Source organism: Hyla sarda, chromosome 6 (assembly GCF_029499605.1).
Source record: "Hyla sarda isolate aHylSar1 chromosome 6, aHylSar1.hap1, whole genome shotgun sequence".
NCBI classification, from domain to species: domain Eukaryota; kingdom Metazoa; phylum Chordata; class Amphibia; order Anura; family Hylidae; genus Hyla; species Hyla sarda.
Window position 1 is genome coordinate 62,158,677 of NC_079194.1, and position 21,096 is coordinate 62,179,772.

General features: G+C 43.6%; 1 protein-coding gene across 3 annotated transcripts in view; it reads right to left on the reverse strand.

Annotated features, from left to right (window-relative positions):
• LOC130275684 (arf-GAP with dual PH domain-containing protein 1-like) overlaps positions 1 to 21,096 on the reverse strand; it is a 114,372-nt gene that overhangs the window by 24,406 nt on the left and 68,870 nt on the right. For all 3 annotated transcript variants that reach the window (XM_056523920.1, XM_056523919.1, XM_056523918.1), the window contains exons 2-4: positions 19,771 to 19,901; positions 11,571 to 11,662; positions 8,066 to 8,148 (exon numbers count right to left, since the gene is read on the reverse strand). In XM_056523920.1, the coding sequence (XP_056379895.1) occupies positions 8,066 to 8,148; positions 11,571 to 11,662; positions 19,771 to 19,833 (238 nt within the window). In that variant the 5' untranslated portion in view covers positions 19,834 to 19,901. The remainder of the gene's footprint in view (positions 1 to 8,065; positions 8,149 to 11,570; positions 11,663 to 19,770; positions 19,902 to 21,096) is intronic.

Below are 21,096 nucleotides of genomic sequence, written 5' to 3' on the forward strand. Positions count from 1 at the left end.
TCTAAGCTTGGAAAACCTTTTAATTTCCCTTTAATAACAATGAATAAAAGATATATATTATTATATTATTATTGTTCTGTTACACAGTTAATATTCTCATTATTGTAGATGGAATTTACATAGTTTTATCTTTGATCCATTTCCTATGGATTTTTCTATGGGTAGTTATTTGCTGCCACCTTGTGGCCTTTTTTTGGTATTGCACATGTTTCTCTCTCCTGAAAGCTATGACTCATTTCCTTTGTATGTAGCCACACCCCCTGCTTAGTGCATCACTTCCTGTGTCATGGCTGCCTGTATCTGCCAAATGTAACAGGGACTCATGTATTCTGCATGCTAAGCTAAGGAAAGCATCATCTTTTGACCGCATAATACTGATATCCATTCATCCTGTTGTTTGATGTACAGTATAAACCACCTTTTGGATGAAACCAGTATTGGTGAGTTCAGCTATCTGATCAGGATTGTCCGCAGTGGTTATATCTGCTTATTCAGGCCAGGTATAGAGGTCTTACAAGGGATAGATCCTATGACAACAATTTGAGTCAGAATACTCAAAAGATCCATAGAATTCCTACAGCCTGCTGTGTATATGTGTGCGCCTAATCTGCAATCAAGCTCATTGCCATCCGCCATCTTGTGAAGCACATGGTCTCTACATTGAACTGTGTTACCTCACCTGTCTAAGCTCCTGTTCGTCTTCTTAAAGAGACAATACCATTTTTCGCAAAACAGTAAAAAAAAATTCTAGACAAGGCTCTGAATACTCTTTTATGGCCGAATCAACACAGATACATCAAGCCATCGAACCGGCAGTCGTACAGGGAACAGATCCGACAGATATTACTAAACAGAGTGTAAGACCCAAACGTACAATAATACCGACACAGAAGCTCAGGGGAAAACTATGAAGCCATTAAAGATGAGTTCTCCAGTAATCTGTCAGACCTCTGGGACAGAACCTCACACTGCATGTCAGTTTTGTCAAACTTTAATGATCAACTGGCGGAATTAAGAGACTCTATAAAACCACCTATTTGCTGCGTATGAACGCTACCAGCGGCTGTCTGTAAAATACTCAGCTTTCTTGCAGGACTCTAATATAGAGGATTCTTCAGCAGAACTGACCAGAACCAGTGAACCAGTGCACTGAACCAACAAAGAGATCTCACAGTGCAAAATGCTAAGCTTAATGTTTTTTTTCTGGCAGTTTTTGGAAAACTGCCACTGCAGTTTTTGAGCCAAAGTCAAAGGTGGATCCATAAGGGAGGAGAAGTGTAAGTCCTTCCTTTATATGTCCTATTCCTTTTGACTACATTTCTGGCTTTGGCTCAAAAACTGCAACGGCAGATATCCAAAAACTGCCAGAAAAAAACACAAGTGGAAACTTAGCCTAAGGCAGAACTCTGCATTTCTCAACTGCTGGAGACCAGATCTCACAGATTCACCTCAACCAAGCGCACTGCACTTTCTTCTCGATCCCCTCACTCCAGAAATTCAACATTAAGCAACAAGCTAATTGAGGCCCATGCTGATGGAGAAGCAAAAAAGGCGCAAATCTCTTTTACCAGAAAGCAAGCAGAGGTAGAAGCACAAAAGGTAGCTCAGCCAGCAGCGGTAGAAGCACGCAAGGTAGCTCAACAAGCAGAGGCAGATTTCCAAATAAAGATTCTGCAAATGGAAGGGGAGGAAGCAGCTTCCTTGGCAAGGCTGAAAATCCTTGAACAAGCAATGGGACAAAGCACTAATTCAGACTGTCTTATCCCAGCAGAACTGGAAGATCCAGTTGAACCCACCAGTGAATACGTACTAAAGCAGAACATTTGCAAAGATACAGAGTCATCTCCTATACCTCCTACTAACAACACTGTTCTGACTCTAAACACTGAGACCTCTAAACGCCATATGCCTGAGCCTCTTCAAGTCAACACAAGTACTTCTATGAAGAAAACCACATCAACTCCTGCCAACAACAATGTGACTTCCAGTGACAAGCTGCAACTCAAGTCACAGCCATCACAAGCCTTAGAGACTAGACCACAGTTAAACGCTCATGTTACATCATTTTATCCTGGTAAACCTCACCCTACATCACTAGAGAACTTTCACATCCAAGGGATTCCACAAGTTACTTTGGTAAAAAAGAGTGAGAAATCAGATTTTAATGACTTTGCCAGATATATGGTATGCCGTGAGCTCATTAACACTAGCCTCTCAAGGTTTGATGATTGTGCAGAGAGCTACAGGGCCTGGAGATCAACCTTCAACGTTGCTATTGCTGCTAAAGGAGAACTTGATTTGCTCATAAAGTGACTAGGACCAGAATCTGCAGATCATTTTAAAAGACTGAGAACAGTACACGTTGACCACCCAGATGCAGGTCTTTCTGCTGCATGGGCAAGACTTGAGCAAACCCATGGTAGCTCTGAAGCCATAGAAAGCGCTCTATTCAAGAGACTGCAAAACTTCCCAAAATTAGCAAACAAAGACTATCGCAAGCTGCAAGATCTAAGTGACCTCCTCATGGAGCTAGAGTTGGCAAAGACAGATCCACGTCTACCTGGACTAAGCTTCCTGGACACCGCTCATGGTGTCAACCCAGTGGTGTCTAAACTGCCATATGGCCTACAAGAGAAATGGGCACAACAGGGCTCAAAGTACAATAGAGACAATAATGTATCTTTTCCTACATTCTCATACTTTTGAAGGTTCATTAGTGATCAAGCTTGGATGAGAAACGACCCCTGCTTCAGCTACAGTGAACCCTGCCTCCTTCATCCTCATCATCATCAAGGTATGATAACACAGCATCTAAGCGTAGAGACATTAATAAAGCATTATCTGTCAAGAGGACAGACCTCTATTCCTCCACTACCTCACCTAGTGATCAGGGCGTTGTGGATGACAAAGATAAAGACCCTAATCGCCAGTGTCCTATTCACAAGAAGCCTCACCCTCTTAAGAAATGTCGTGGGCTTAGGGCAAAGGCTTTACAAAGCACAGGGAGATTCTCCAGAAACTTGGAATATGCTTCAAGTGCTGTGCAGCCACCTACCTCCTCCACTGCCTCAAATCATGGCGGGAAGCAACAAGGTCATGCTCCAGCCAAAGATAATGTTCTCTCTTCATGCACAGAAGTCTGTGGAGAAGGCTTGGATCACAAATGCTGCACCAAGGTATGCCTAGTCAAGATATACCCGAAGGACCATCCTGAGAAAGCTACTAGGATGTATGCCATAATAGATGAACAGAGCAACAGATCTCTGGTTAAGCCTAAATTCTTTGAGATCTTTGGCATAGAGGGTCATGCCACACCGTATACTCTCAGAACCTGTTCTGGTCGTGTAGAGACCTTTGGCACAATGGTCGATGGGTTCATGGTCTCTCACATCAAGGGGGGAGAGGGCATACCCCTACCAACATTATTTGAGTGTGACAGATAACAGACAAAGGGGAAGAGATTCCCACTCCAGAAACCGCATATCACCATCATCACTTAAGGCACCTTGTTGATGAGATTCCTGCAATGGACACGAGTGCTGACATTTTGGTCCTGCTAGGAAGAGACATTCTCAGAGTAAATAAAGTATGTGACCAGTGTGATGGACATGACGACGCCCTTATGCACAAAGACTTGACCTAGGCTGGGTAATAGTGGGCAATGTATGCTTGGGCAGGAAGCGTATGTCATCTGAGATCCGCTCCTTGAAAACTTACATGTTGGGGAATGGACGTGTCTCCCACTTCAAATGATGCCCTCACCATTATGAAGTAAAGGAGAAGCCTCTTGACATCATCCAAGTACAGCATGCTACTCCTGTCCTTTGTTATGACAACCTAGGTACGGTAGTGTTTAGTACTACAAGTGATCACTGCAACAAACCCAGAAATAATGTACAAATGGAAGCACACCAAAGATGATACAATTAGTACAAAATATAACAATCTTTATTAGGAGCACATGATTTACATAGCAAAAAAAACACAACACAATAATGATAGACACAAAGAAAATATGATTAAAACCATTTAAAAAGGCCCGTATCGGGCCACACCACACAGATGAGACATAGTATTTGTCTCATCGGGACCTGGGCAAAAGAAATGTAATTCCCCTACCACAAATAAAGTGATAATAACACCCTATGCCTCCGCCTGACCTAAATCACACAAGCACATGATAAAGTGACATATGCACAATGCGCAAAATGAACCTGTATACAGAGGTGTCACAATGAATATCAGATATGTGTCACGATTCGGCTGGCAGGAGGTGGATCCTCTGTGCCAGAGAGGGATTGGCGTGGACCGTGCTAGTGGACCGGTTCTAAGTTACTACTGGTATTCACCAGAGCCCGCCGCAAAGCGGGATGGTCTTGCAGCGGCGGTAGTAACCAGGTCGTATCCACTAGCAACGGCTCAACCTCTCTGACTGCTGAAGATAGGCGCGGTACAAGGGAGTAGACAAGAGCAAGGTCGGACGTAGCAGAAGGTCGGGGCAGGCAGCAAGGATCGTAGTCAGGGGCAACGGCAGGAGGTCTGGAACACAGGCTAGGAACACACAAGGAAACGCTTTCACTGGCACAATGGCAACAAGATCCGGCGAGGGAGTGCAGGGGAAGTGAGGTATACATAGGGAGTGCACAGGTGAACACACTAATTAGAACAACTGCGCCAATCAGTGGCGCAGTGGCCCTTTAAATCGCAGAGACCCGGCGCGCGCGCGCCCTAGGGAGCGGGGCCGCGCGCGCCGGGACAGGACCGACGGAGAGCGAGTCAGGTACGGGAGCCGGGGTGCGCATCGCGAGCGGGCGCCACCCGCATCGCGAATCGCATCCCGGCTGGAGGCGGTATCGCAGCGCACCCGGTCAGTGGATCTGACCGGGGCGCTGCAGTAGCGAGGATGTGGCGAGCGCTCCGGGGAGGAGCGGGGACCCGGAGCGCTCGGCGTAACAATATGACAGGGAATCTCTAGAACTGAATTGCCAAGCAGTCAATAAATGTGAACAAATGAACTAGAGATGCCAAAAAAAAAATGCCTAGATACGGTCAGATGGGAGGCAAGGCCTGCACAAGGTGGGAACAAATATCACCCATACGCCCAGGTCCGAAGAACCTCCACGCGTTCCGTCACTGAGTGACACTCCTGAGGAAGTCACTCAGTGACGGAACGCGTGGAGGTTCTTCGGACCTGGGCGTATGGGTGATATTTGTTCCCACCTTGTGCAGGCCTTGCCTCCCATCTGACCGTATCTAGGCATTTTTTTTTTTGGCATCTCTAGTTCATTTGTTCACATTTATTGACTGCTTGGCAATTCAGTTCTAGAGATTCCCTGTCATATCTGATATTCATTGTGACACCTCTGTATACAGGTTCATTTTGCGCATTGTGCATATGTCACTTTATCATGTGCTTGTGTGAGTTAGGTCAGGCGGGGGCATAGGGTGTTATTATCACCTTATTTGTGGTAGGGGAATTACATTTCTTTTGCCCAGGTCCCGATGAGACAAATACTATGTCTCATCTCTGTGGTGTGGCCCGATACGGGCCTTTTTAAATGGTTTTAATCATATTTTCTTTATGTCTATCATTATTGTGTTGTGTTTTTTTTGCTATGTAAATCATGTGCTCCTAATAAAGATTGCTATATTTTGTACTAATTGTATCATCTTTGGTGTGCTTCCATTTGTACATTATTTCTGGGTTTGTTGCAGTGTTGGCTTCATATAATGTTGGTTAAGCACCCAGGTTCATATATATCTCTCTAGCTGAGCCCCCCTCCCTTTCTTTCTGTAGTACTACAAGTGATGACAACAAAATAGCCTTGTTAGTTGAAGACTCCGGATGAAGAAGCCATAGATCTGCTCCAAAGGACACAAGGTATGCTATCTGAGGCTAACCTCAGACTACACAAGATTGCCTCAAATCGTGTTGCCGTTATGAAAGCCTTTCAACCTGACGATCATGCCACAGGGTTTAAAGACCAAAACCTGGGGATGGATATGTCACCTGAACAGAGAAGTCTGGGCCTATGATGGGACTTATCAAAGGACACCTTCGGCTTTCAAGTCAGCTCTGCAGACAAGCCATTTACCAAGCGTGGTGTTCTGTCAGTAGTGAACAGCCTATATGATCCAATGGGATTTGTATCTCCCATCACCATACAAGGCAAATCCTTGCTTAGACAGTTCTCAGAGACTATTAAAGATTGGGACGCTCCATTGCCAACAGACAAGCTTTCCAAGTGGGATTTCTGGAAACAATCACCACGTGCCTTAGATGGAATCCGTATTCCACGCTGCTACACTTCAGCTTCCCTTGCTACAAGTCAGAGAAAAGAGCTTCACATTTTCTCAGATGCATCTACTGAGGCCATAGCAGCTGTTGCCTACCTCAAGGTAAGAGACTCTTCTAATCAAACCCACATAGGTTTTCTGTTTGGGAAAGCTAAGTTAGCACCTAAGCCAGAGCACACAACCCCTAGGCTTGAACTTTGTGGGACTGTTCTAGCTGTAGAAATTGCAGATTTCATACTACGTGAGCTGGACATTCTGATAGATGACACCAAATTCTACACAAACAGCAAAGTTGTTCTGGGCTACATATACAACCAGACTAAATGTTTCTATTTGTATGTTAGCAACTGTGTTGAAAGAATCAGGAAATCATCTAAACCTGAACAGTGGCATTATGTCCCATCTGAAATTAATCCTGCAGATCATGCCACCTGGCCAGTGTCTTCAAGTGCCTTTGCTAATTCTTCTTGGATAACAGGTCCTGAATTCCAGCTGGATCAGCAAGAAGAAACCACAGCTGATGTCCTCAGTATTCTAGAACCTGGCAAAGATCCAGAGAACCCAACTATCCTTACCCCAGCTACTCTGCTTACCCAGAAGCTTGGGTCCATTCCTGTTCCACTTGGAAACTTTAAAGCAGGAAAATTGTGCTATGACCAACTGCTTCTGGAATCGATGGAAGATGGAGTATCTTTCTTCTCTGCAAAGACACAGGAATGGCAACGCCTGAACCCTAACATAACAATTGGAGATCTCGTTCTGCTCAAGGATCAACAAGCCGAAATAATCGAGTGGCCTATGGGACATAATGTAAAGAGCATTCCTAGTGATGGCGGTAAAGTACGCAAGGTAGAGGTGAAAGTTGCAAAACAAGGGACTGTAAAGACTTTCATCAGAACTCAAGGTTCTCAAGACATCAAGCAAATTGCACTGTTGTTTATTTGCTATTGTGTAATTACCGTTATGATATAAAATAGTGACATTTACAATGCCAGACGGGGAGTGTGCTGTTACACAGTTAATATTCTCATTATTGTAGATGGAATTTATATAGTTTATTCTTTGATCCATTTCCAAAGGATTTTTCTATGGTTAGTTATTTGCTGCTACCTTGTGGCCTTTTTTGGTAATGCTCATGTTTCTCTCTCCTGAAAGCTATGACTCATTTCCTTTGTATGTAACCACACCCCTGCTTAGTGCATCACTTCCTGTGTCATGGCTGCCTGTATCTGCCACATGTAACAGGGACTCATGTATTCTGCATGCTAAGCTAAGGAAAGCATCATCTTTTGACCGCATAATACTGAAATCCATTCATTCTGCTGTATTCCTGTTGTTTGATGTACAGAATAAACCTGCTTTTGGATGAAAACAGTATTGGTGAGTTCAGCTATCTGATAAGGATTGTCCGCAGTGGTTATATCTGCTTATTCAGGCCAGGCATAGAGGTCGCTATCACAACAATCTGAATAATAATAATAATTATTATTATTATATTAAATTACTTATTTACTGTAGGATCATGCTTGATTAAAATATGCATATATTATAATTTAGCTACATTTTTATGATTTAAGTAATCCCTTTAGCAGCCAACACTAAGATTTTAGCTTATTTTTGATGAAATACACAAGACTGTGATTGCCATGCCATAGAAGACTTCCCGCCTTACATATAGCCAACTGCGGAGTGAACAGCTGCCATGTCTATATTGTAATGTAATTATTCATGATAACATGCTCATGCTGTGTTCTCCATTCCTCCTTACCACCAGAAAAACCATCAGAACCTTCCTTTTTCATAAACTGTTTTCGTTCATATTTAGCCCGGATCCACTGTTCTCGCAAAACACTGCAAATAACAGAAAGATTGAAAAGAACATAGAAAGAGTTAACTATGCAGAGCAAGAATGCATCATATGACATGAAGCACAAGGAAGTAAAATCATAATTTTTTTGTTGTTTACTGCTTGGGGGGTTCAATACAACATCATTGATGATGGGGATCACTGAAGTGAATAAAGAAATGTTCAAACATGCAAGTGTATGCAAATAAACAGGGCCGAATCCATATATGTGGAGTCCTCCGGGGGAAAAATGTAACTCTCCTTTTGTTGGCACACCATAAATAAATCATTGCTAGAAAAACTGACTTGGCATAGTGGGCCATTTCTGTAGTGAGAGGTGGGACTCTCTGTGATACACTCATATGAGACTGACTGAAGAGTAGAGCATTTGCCCATCCACATGCTATTCCTGTGAATGGAGACCTAATTCACACACAACAGAAAATGTCTGCACATTTGGCATTGCAAAATTCCACTATGGAAATGAGAACTATCAGACACTTAGGCTATGTTCACACGGCGGAATTTCCGCTTGGATTCATGAATTCCGCATCCGCATTAATTTGGCTGGAGTTCTGCGTCTTTTCAGCCTTTGTGGAATTCGTGCAGAATTCCACAGTTTCCTGATGAATTCTGCATGATTCCACAGTACAGTGACCCCCCGACCTACGATGGCCGCGACATACGATAATTTCAACATGCGATGGCCTCTCAGAGCAGCATCAACATACGATGCTTTTGTATGTCGGGGCCATCGCATAAACGGCCATGCGGCAGTGCAGACTGCTTCAGCTGCCACCGGATAGCCGTTTACGGTGCCCCGTGTGCTCCGGTGATGGTGTCCTACCTGTCCTCGGGGCTCCGGAGCGTCCTCTTCGGGATCCCCTGCATCGCCGGCGCTCTCCATGCAATAGGAGCGGCGTGCGTAGTGACGTGATGACGGCGACATGAGAGCGACGATCCCGGGCAGCAGAGGCATTCCAGAGCGTCGGGAACATCACGAGGAGGCGGCGACAGCGATGGAGCGCAACATCCAGGGCAGCAGTGACGTGCGGTGACGGTCCGGAGCGGCGGGGACAGGTGAGTACAACTTCCTATTCTTTACATTGCACGGATCCCTCAACATACGATGGTTTCAACAAACGATGGTTCATTTGGAACAGATTACCATCGTATGTTGAGGGACCACTGTACACTTAAAATGTGTCCTTTTTAAAGGAGTATTCCAGGAAAAAAACTTTTTTTTGTATATCAACTGGCTCCAGAAAGTTAAACAGATTTGTAAATTAATCGGATCGGATGTTAGTGCTGTCTGTACAGGAATCAATTTCTGTTTCTGCCTCAGTGTTTGGGATTTTTATAATGGAATGTATTACCACAGGTTTTTCTTTACATTCACTTAACTGTACTTTATTTCTGGATATGTTCTGAAAATTTCTGAATATTATACCTCTTATTACAATTTGGGCACCTTTTTGTACCTATATATAACCTGCATGTTCCCACATTCTTGTATACTGATCTGAAGAAGGGGGTGGCTCCCCCGAAACACGTAATCTCTGTTTGTTGTTTTATATTCAATAAACCCTCCAGTGTTTTGTATTCCTGATTCTCTGGCTTTTATTTTTATTCACTCTTCTTGGAAACAGCAGCACCTGTTCAGGATTTTTTCTCTTCCTGCGACCTTAGGCACAGCAGCTGTTCCAGACATTATTATAACCCCGTAAGTGGGGTATACGCAAGTGTTCACTTGCTCTAAGGTGAGCGGCTTTCTAGTCGCCCCTTGCTTTTTTATTAACTAGCCCAAGCGATAATACACGAGGCGCCCCTGTGTTGGCCTTCACTAACCCAAGCGATAATACACGAGGCGCCCCTGTGTTGGCCTTCACTAACCCAAGCGATAATACACGAGGCGCACCTGTGTTGGCCTTCACTAGCCCAAGCGATAATACACGAGGCGCCCCTGTGTTGGCCTCTTCTTTTTTCTTATACCAGCAGGTGCAGAATAGATTTCTGAATACATTCCGCACCAATTCCGCATTTTGAGCAGAAATTCAAGCCCCATTGACTTCAATGGGATTGTGCAGCCGAATTCCGCAAAAAATAAAGACATGCCTTATAGTTGTGTGGAAAGACCGATGCGGAAATTCTGAAGTGTGAATGGGACTGTGGAATCCCTTGAAGCGCATTGGCTATAAATTTATGGGGAATTACATGCGAAAATTTTGCTATGTAACTAGTCATAGGGCTCGTTCACACGTGTGTATTTTCTGCTGCAGATCTGCTGCAGACTTGCTTCAGCAGATTTTGCTGCTCACTGAAGTCCATGGGCAGCAGCATCTGCAGCAACAATACACGTGTGAACGCATCCTTAGGCCATGTTCACACTTTGGAATTTCTGTTAAGTATTCCAGCGCAGAGATTTCGGAGCAGTAGAGTCCTGTTGAATTCAATGGGATTTTGCTAAACTGTGCACAGGGTGGAATTTCCGTGCTCTATGTTTCTGGCGCAGAAATTCCATGTCCACAGAAAGAATGAACCTGCACGGAAAATCTCTGTGCGGACATTCAGAAAACTGTGGGCATCTGTGCGGACATTCCGAAGACTGCAGATGTCAGCATAATATGCCGGCATCGTGTGATTTTGCCGGAGATTTTCCGTGTGGACATTCCATAGTGTGAACATAGCCTTAGACTGCATATCCAAGGCAGAAGTCCTAGTGCAAATTTCTTCAGGCTGATTCTTTAACTAAATGCGATTAAGGGTGCGTTCACACGCTATTTGTTTTTGCGGGTTTTCCACTGTGTATTTGAAAGTGGGCGGGCTCTTCTCGGCTGTCCGTAGCAGATTTTCCGTGGCGGAATTTACGCTGAGGAAAATCCGCCGCAGTCCCTACTGATTAAAATGGTGCTTGCGGCGGATTTTCTGCAGCGTAAATTCCTCCGTGGAAAATCTGCAGCAGACAGCCGAGAAGAGCCCGCCCCCTTTCAAATAAGCAGTGGAAAACCCGCAAAAAAAATCAGCTGTGTGAACGTACCCTAAGGGTACATTCACACCACGTTTTGGCAATATGGCAGCCAGGTCCGGCTGTCGTATTGCCAAAATGTGTGTGAATGTACCCTAAATATGACACTTGTGAGCACATCCTAACAGCATGACCATCGATACTGCAGCCAGAATGTATTACAAAACTCGTTCTACCGGAAAGACAACATTCATGCTTCAGGACTAGTCAAGCAATAACATTATTTACATGACCTAACACTATCTATAAAACTGTTACAAAAAAATTAAATAACTTCCAGGTTTATTTTAATAACAATTTCATTGTAGTTTCATCTTATCATAACACAACTTATAATAACACAAGATATAAAAAGCAGAAAAAAGAAAGATATGGAAAGATAATTGTGATAAGTGTTCTTACTGGCAGTCCGCGTGTGTGGGTCTGTAGTAATAGATGGGAACATGAGCCTCATATTTCGCTTTAGCTGCATTATTGCCTTGTCTGTCAAGAAACTGAAAGTTCAAGAATTTAAGTTAGTAAATCAAAGCAATGACATATGACTGCGATGAAGATCTACTCATAGCAACACTGTGTGTGGACAGCTCTCTCCCTCGTGGTTCCAGGACCAGCGCACGGACTAGCCGGCAGCGTCCCCGGACCGGATCAACGGTATAACAAAGGAATGTCCAGCGACAAGTGCGGTTAAACGACAGGTACTTTATTGTAGGATCAGCGGATACAAACTTGCATCAAGCAGGAGCCGACGCGTTTCGGACCGTTACAGGTCCTTAGTCATGGCATCAACTAAGGACCTGTAATGGTCCGAAACGTGTCGGCTCCTGCCTGATGCAAGTTTGTATCCGATGATCCTACAATAAAGTATCTGTTGTTTTACCGCACTTGGAGATGGACATTCCTTTGTTATACCGAAGATCTACGCATAGACCTCTGAGTGTCTACACCAGGAGAATTTCCCAACATCTACCTCTGAGGTATTAGGAATTCTACTTTGTGGCATCTGCCATATATTAAATGTTAAACAAATTTGTAAATTACTTCTATTGAAAAATCTTTACCCTTCCAGTACTTTTTAGCAGCTGTATGCTACAGAGGAAATTCTTTTCTTTTTGAATTTCTTTTTTTGTCTTGTCCACAGTGCTCTCTGCTGACACCTGATGCCCGTATCAGGAACTGTCCAGAGCAGGAGAAAATCCCCATTGCAAACCTATGCTGCTCTGGACAGTTCCTGACACGGACAGAGGTGTCAGCAGAGAGCACTGTGGACAAGACAAAAAAGAAATTCAAAAAGAAAAGAATTTCCTCTGTAGCACACAGCCGCTAAAAAGTACTGGAAGGGTAAAGATTTTTTAATAGAAGTCATTTACAAATCTGTTTAACTTTCTTGCACCAGTTGATTTAAAAAACAAAATTTTTCCACTGGAGTACTCCTTTAAGTAGCATCCTGTTGCGTCAGTTTTTTATCCGTTTATTTTCTTTTTTTATTATTATCTGGCTACTTCCTGGTTCCTCACACCTCTTCTGAGCATGCTCAGAAGTAATAATGGATCAAAAACGGATTGGAAAAAACAGGTGCAAACTGAGACATTAAAGGGGTACTCCGCCGAGATCTTGCCCCCTATCGAAAAGGATAAAAAACATCCCCAGCGGCGGGACCTCCGCGATCTCGGCTGTGGCACCCCCAGACATCCAGTGCAGGGAGAGAACTTCGCTCTGTGCCGGATGACTGGCGATGCAGGGCGGAGGCTCGTGACATCACGGCCATGCCCCCTCAATGCAAGTCTATGGGAGGCGGCGGGACAGCCGTCACACCCCCTCCCATAGACTTGCATTGAGGGGGCGTGAACGTGATGTCACCAGTGGTGTGTGGCCGTGACGTACCCCCTACAGCTGGGACCCCTAGTGATCTCCAGAACTAATCCCCGAATTGCCTAGCTGCATGGAGCACAGGGTCTGCATGCACTCCAGGCATTCTCTTCAGGAAAAGATGTTCCATGTGGAAACCCCTTAAAAGAAAAGGAGACATCCCAACTGTCTGAAGAAAAAAAATTTTAATCTCCAAAGGCAACAAGCCATCTTTACCATATGAACTGTGACTGAGTGGAATAAACACCATAGGAGCTGGTTTTCTAAGGGCGGAGAGTTCAGGTTAGGCCATCAATATCTGGTCAGTAGTGCCAACTGCCAAAACCCAGCACCCCTGACGATCAGATGTTTGGCTGAGCTGTGGCACCCTGATGAACACAATATCTGGAGCCAAAAGCCTTGCTTCTGTACATTGTGCACTGGCCATGCTAGGTGGGTTCACACTACGATTCTACCGTACGAGAACCGGATACGGCTGGAGGGAGCGAAAATTTCAATGAGCCGACCGGAGTCAAATGGTGACTCCGGTCGGTTCATTTTTGCCCCCGTAGTATGCCGCGGCTTTAGGCCCAGTCACAAAACCAGATATGGGGCAAAAATTAGCCGACCAGAGTCACCATTTGACTCCGGTCGGCTCAATGAAATGAATTAGATACAGGCCTGGTCCGGCTGGGATACAGGAGCGCCCAGTTTGACTGAGGATGACTGAGGATGAGGTGGTGGGGGGTTGGACTGGGTGATGGTGTATGAGGGGATGAGGAGACTGAGAATGAGGTTCAGGGGGGATTGAATAATGAGGAGACTGAGGATGGGGTGCAGGGGGGTTGGACTGGGTGGCGGTGTATGAGGAGACTGAGGATGGGGTACGGGGGGGCTGGGGGGTGATGTATGAGGTGATAAGGAGGAGACTGAGGATGGGGTGCCAGGGGGTTGTGGGTGGCGGTGTATGAGGTAATGACTAGGGTAAGGATGTAGGGGTCTTGGGGGGGGGGGGCGGTGACAGAGAAGCCTGGAGGAGGATAAATGTGTCTGGAGGAGGACAGTGCAGGGGTGGGATTCAGATGGACTATGGATAAACACTGTGTGACAGTATTATTATTATGGGAACAGTGTGTGGCAGGGTTATATACTGAAGATACAGTTTGTGGAAGTATTTTACTCAGGGGTTACAGTGTGTAGCAGTATTATATTCAGGGGGACAGTTTGTAGCAATAATATATTTAGAGGGTACAGTGTGTGGCAGTATTTTGTTCAGGGGGTACACTGGTTGGCAGTATTATAATCAGAGGGTACAGTGTGTAGCAATAATATATTTAGAGGGTACAGTGTGTGGCAGTATTATGTTCAGGGGGTACAGTGTGTAGCAATAATATATTTAGAGGGTACAGTGGTGGTAGTATTATATTCAGGGGGTACACTGGTTGGCAGTATTACATTCAGGGGTACAGTGTGTAGCAATAATATATTTAGAGGGTACAGTGGTGGTAGTATTATATTCAGGGGGTACACTGGTTGGCAGTATTACATTCAGGGGTACAGTGTGTAGCAATAATATATTTAGAGGGTACAGTGTGTGGCAGTACTATGTTCAGGGGGTACACTGGTTGGCAGTATTATAATCAGAGGGTACAGTGTGTAGCAATAATATATTTAGAGGGTACAGTGTGTGGCAGTATTATGTTCAGGGGGTACAGTGTGTAGCAATAATATATTTAGAGGGTACAGTGGTGGTAGTATTATATTCAGGGGGTACACTGGTTGGCAGTATTACATTCAGGGGTACAGTGTGTAGCAATAATATATTTAGAGGGTACAGTGTGTGGCAGTACTATGTTCAGGGGGTACAGTGTGTAGCAATAATATATTTAGATGGTACAGTGTGTGGCAGTATTATATTCAGGGGTACAGTGTGTATCAATAATATATTTAAAGGGTACAGTGGGTGGTAGTATATTCAGGGGGTACACTGGTTGGCAGTATTATATTCAGAGGGTACAGTGTGTAGCAATTATATATTTAGAGGGTACAGTGTGTGGCAGTATTATGTTCAAGGGGTACAGTGTGTAGCAATAATATATTTAGAAGGTACAGTGGGTGGTAGTATTATATTCAGGGGGTACACTGGTTGGCAGTATTATATTCAGGGGTACAGTGTGTAGCAATAATATATTTAGAGGGTACAGTGTGTGGCAGTATTATGTTCAGGGGGTACAGTGTGTAGCAATAATATATTTAGAGGGTACAGTGGGTGGTAGTATTATATTCAGGGGGTATACTGGTTGGCAGTATTACATTCAGGGGTACAGTGTGTAGCAATAATATATTTAGAGGGTACAGTGGTGGTAGTATTATATTCAGGGGGTACACTGGTTGGTAGTATTACATTCAGGGGTACAGTGTGTAGCAATAATATATTTAGAGGGTACAGTGTGTGGCAGTACTATGTTCAGGGGGTACACTGGTTGGCAGTATTATAATCAGAGGGTACAGTGTGTAGCAATAATATATTTAGAGGGTACAGTGTGTGGCAGTATTATGTTCAGGGGGTACAGTGTGTAGCAATAATATATTTAGAGGGTACAGTGGTGGTAGTATTATATTCAGGGGGTACACTGGTTGGCAGTATTACATTCAGGGGTACAGTGTGTAGCAATAATATATTTAGAGGGTACAGTGTGTGGCAGTACTATGTTCAGGGGGTACAGTGTGTAGCAATAATATATTTAGATGGTACAGTGTGTGGCAGTATTATATTCAGGGGTACAGTGTGTATCAATAATATATTTAAAGGGTACAGTGGGTGGTAGTATATTCAGGGGGTACACTGGTTGGCAGTATTATATTCAGAGGGTACAGTGTGTAGCAATTATATATTTAGAGGGTACAGTGTGTGGCAGTATTATGTTCAAGGGGTACAGTGTGTAGCAATAATATATTTAGAAGGTACAGTGGGTGGTAGTATTATATTCAGGGGGTACACTGGTTGGCAGTATTATATTCAGGGGTACAGTGTGTAGCAATAATATATTTAGAGGGTACAGTGTGTGGCAGTATTATGTTCAGGGGGTACAGTGTGTAGCAATAATATATTTAGAGGGTACAGTGGGTGGTAGTATTATATTCAGGGGGTATACTGGTTGGCAGTATTATATTCAGGGGTACAGTGTGTAGCAATAATATATTTAGAGGGTACAGTGGGTGGTAGTATTATATTCAGGGGGTACACTGGTTGGCAGTATTATATTCAGGGGTACAGTGTGTAGCAATAATATATTTAGAGGGTACAGTGTGTGGCAGTATTATGTTCAGGGGGTACAGTGTGTAGCAATAATATATTTAGAGGGTACAGTGGGTGGTAGTATTATATTCAGGGGGTACACTGGTTGGCAGTATTATATTCAGGGGTACAGTGTGTAGCAATAATATATTTAGAGGGTACAGTGGGTGGTAGTATTATATTCAGGGGGTACACTGGTTGGCAGTATTATATTCAGGGGTACAGTGTGTAGCAATATTATATTTAGAAGGTACAGTGTGTGGCAGTATTATCTTCAGGGGGTACAGTTTGTAGCAATAATATATTTAGAGGGTACAGTGTGTGGCAGTATTTTGTTCAGGGGGTACACTGGTTGGCAGTATTATATTCAGGGGTACAGTGTGTAGCAATAATATATTTAGAGGGTACAGTGTGTGGCAATATTATGTTCAGGGGGTACAGTGTGTGACAATAATATATTTAGAGGGTACAGTGGGTGGTAGTATTATATTCAGGGGTACAGTTTCTGGCATTATTATATTCAGGGGGTACAGTTTCTGGCAGTATTTATATTCAGGGGACACAATATTTGGCAGGATAATAATGATTAATGTCTTTATATAGAGAATGAGCATCTGCTGACAAGCTGAGGAATCAATGATGTCCGGCCGTCAGACTATGCAGAGAAGATGAAGCTGGAAGAAGACCTGGTGCCTGGGCAAGATGAGAAAGAAAAGACAACAGAGAAGATGTCACTCAGGTCACTGATATCACTGTGTGTTCTGTCTGACCCAATCTGTGGCTCTCCAGCTGTTGCAAAACAACTTCCATAATGCCTGAGGATCTCCAGACACGATGGGAGTTGTAGCTTTATAACAGCTGGAGAGCCCCTTGAACCAAGGTGATTGGTGGGGGTCTAAGCAGTCGGATCCATAAAAATGGGCTACTTTTTTTTAAAATGCCGAGCCTATTTTTCGCCCCAGTCCGGCACCTGCCTGTTAGTCATTATTATCTTTGTGCGGTTGAGGCCGGCTAAGGGGTTCGTCGAGGGGTAGGGGGGCCCAGGACAATTTTTTGCATCAGGGCCCTGTGATTTCTAGCTACGCCCCTGACCCCACCATGGCCATGACACAATGAAAGGAACTTGGGCTTCTGGTCCTGTTCACTGTGTTCGTCAGGGTGTCACAGTTCTGCAGAACAGATTATCTTTCCTTGCAATTTAGGTTTTACTTCCCATGAGAGGTTTTGCTGTATTTATATGCTGCAGACCTTTTGCAGAAATCTAGACACCAGTCTCACTCCGTGGATACCCCTTTTATGTGAATGAGACTATTGCAGACATTTCTGCAAAAATGATGTGCACATTCTGGAAGAACAACATTATTAATCATAAGACATGGATTTTTCCATAGCAGAAGTATTACAATAAATCTGTATATTGTGAACATAAGCTATCACTCATGAATATGATATATAATACATTTTTGCTGAACCCACATGAGGATCAGACTAGATCCGCATTCATATACCAAGACAGATACGACAATGCTCCTATACTATAGTAGAAGCACAGAGCACGAACCATATACCCACATGCAGCAGCTTCAAAAAATTTGGCTAAAAATGAACATTAACATTTTTTGTGTTTACCCTGGGACGAAAGCTATTAAGCAGCCCTTGTATTTAATTCTCTTTAACACCACCTTTTTCCTAAACTATTGCCCTCCAAAATATGAGGCACATTATTATCAACAAGCTTCACAAACACGCTGTCCACTTTCTTCAAACTTATGACCTTCAGCTCCAGCTTTTGGTATGTGTCCAGCCACGCAAGAAAGCTTTTCATAGCTTACAAAGTATATTTTAAAACAAATCCTATTCTGATTCTTTGGGAACTATTATTACATGCATACATATGATATATTTTCATACTAGATGTTCATTATTACTATATTAGGGTGTGCATACAATGTGCAGTAAAGCTCTTTACAAGACCAGTTTGGGGGTTTGTCTGTGCTAGTCATCAATTGCACAGAATTGTCAATTATTCCTCAAGTTTCGGAGGTATTGGATTGAGGCGGTGTTGTTTAATAAAGGGGTACTCCGGTGACTACACATCTTATCCCCTATCCAAAGGATAGGGGATGAGATGCCTGATCGCGGGAGTCCCAACGCTGGGGACCCCCGGGATCTTGCACGCGGCACCCCGTTTGTAATCAGTCCCCGGAGCGTGTTTGCTCCGGGTCTGATTACGGACGACCACAGGGCCGGCGGCGTGTGATGGCACGCCTCCTCCCCCGTGTGACGTCACGCTCCGCCCCTCAATGCAAGCCTACGGGAGGGGGCGTGATAGCTGTCATTGCATTGCATTGAGGGGCGGAGTGTGACGTCACACGGGGGCGGAGACGTGACGTCACACGCCGCCGGCCCTGTGGTCGTGCGTAATCAGACCCGGAGCAAACACGCTCCGGGGACTGATTACAAACCGGGTGCCGCGTGAAAGATCCCGGGGGTCCCCAGCGACGGGACTCCCGCGATCAGGCATCTTATCCCCTATCCATTGGATAGGGGATAAGATGTGTAAGCACCGGAGAACCCCTTTAATGGATTTATATATTAAAAACATAACCTCTATCTAAAGGATAGGGAATAAGTTTTAGACTGCGGGGGGTCTGACCTCTAGGACCCCCTGCGATCTCCTGTGTGTGACCCGCCTCTTCCCATGAGTGGGGCGTGCCAACCCACGGACAAAGAGGTATCTGACATCCCCCTCCACATATATCTATGGGAGAGACGTTCGGCTATCTTCGGCTCTCCCATTGTGCGGTGGTTGTAAGGCTCCGTTCCTGAAGAGAGCCGAGTGCGCCATACAGGAGATAGCGGGGGTCCCAGTGGTTGAACCCCCTTCAATCTAAAACTTCTTGAAGCTTCTTGAACGGTCCTTTTGTGTTTTTTGGCACCTCTACTTCGGTTGGGGGAGATGTTATCGTGTTTGTTTATATTTTTTTCTGAAAATGTTCAATAAACATATCTGATTTAAAAAAAACAGGGGACAGAGCACTCTTTGTTCTCACAATTAGGGGGGATCATTAAGTGATGGAATATCCCAGTGATATCCTATCATTCACACTTTGGATTGTGTAATCCAGGTACAACCTTAATATTTGCAACCCACTTCTTACTCAATGTTATGTATAATATTACCTTAGCCTAAAATTATTTTTTCCACTTTAATGGTGATATACACAACAAAGCACATATAGTAAGCTTTTGGGACAGTTTATTGAGCTTTTACATTTTTCAGTGCTGTAGAGGCCTATTTTATGTTATTATCTTCTCGAATACATGTTTTTATAGTTGTTTCCAAGAACAGAAGAATAAATTATAGATCAAATTAATATCCTTAGATATCCTTTTCTATAACAAAGACGTACGGAAGAGAAATAGAGATTAAATGATGGAAGAAAATGGTTCCATTACCTCAGTCTGCTCCTCTTCCCAGTTGGCCATAGTCAAAGACTTCACCTTGCTGATTTCGGACATATTCCGGTGAATACCACAGCAGGTCACACACAAAAAGACACCCAGAGTATACGAAGCCCATTGAGGGTCTTAACAAAAAAAAAAAGCAAGAAGGTCAAATATAAGTGGTGGTATAAATAATATACTGACATCAAATATAGATTGTCTGTATTTAGATTGTATTGTATCATAGTTAAAGGGGTACTAACATTTTTTTCTAAATCAACTGGTGCCAGAAAGTTAAACTGATTTGTAAATAACTTCTATTTAAAAATCGTAATCATTCCAGTACTTATCAGCTGCTGTATGCTCCACAGGAAGTTCTTTTCTTTTTGAATGTCCTTTCTGTCTGACCACAGTGCCCTCTGCTGACACCTCTGTCCATTTTAGGAACTGTCCAGAGTAGAAGCAAAACCCCATAGCAAACCTCTCCTGCTCTGGACAGTTCCTGATATGGACAGAGGTGTCAGCAGAGAGCACTGTAGTCAGACGGAAAGGAAATTCAAAAAGAAAATAACTTCCTGTGGATCATAGACCTCTGCTGATAAGTACTGGAAGGATTAAGATTTTTTTTAATAGAAGTCATTTTCAAATCTGTTTAACTTTCTGGCACCAGTTTATTTATAAAAATTTTTTTTTTCCAGTGGAGTACCCCTTTAAGTCAGTACTGTGCTAATATCATGCCCGTAGCCCTATGTTATTCCATTGTTTTTCTGATAAAATTTAATCCATATTTTTTTACTTTAGTGCAGAAACAAATAATGGCCTATAAAACTGATGTCATACCCATGTAATGCATAGATGAACAGTATAGGTCCGCTATTTTATTTCCGTGAACAAACACCCTTCATAAAATATATCTATAAATAAAGAATGAATTAAAAAAAATACATAGCAGTAATATTGGTGTCTGAATAGCTACACAGAACAACACAGACTTGGGGAGCGATCATATACAGTGATCCCTCAACTTACAATGGCCTCAACATTCAATAGTTTCAACATACAATGGTCTTTTCTGGACCATTGTAACTTGAAACCAGACTCAACATACAATGCTACAGACAGTCCAGATCTGTAAAACGTTTCAATGGCTGAAAGATCTGACCAATCAGAATGGACATTTCACTGGTAAAACCCCTGTATTACTGAAGTGTATGCACTGACTGGTGTCTGGTAGCGCCCCCTACAGTACGGGGAGGTATTACATGTTCTGTACACTTTACCTGTACCAGGGTTAGCTGCTCCTTTGGACACCAGGTGAGGGCGGATCCATTTTACTTT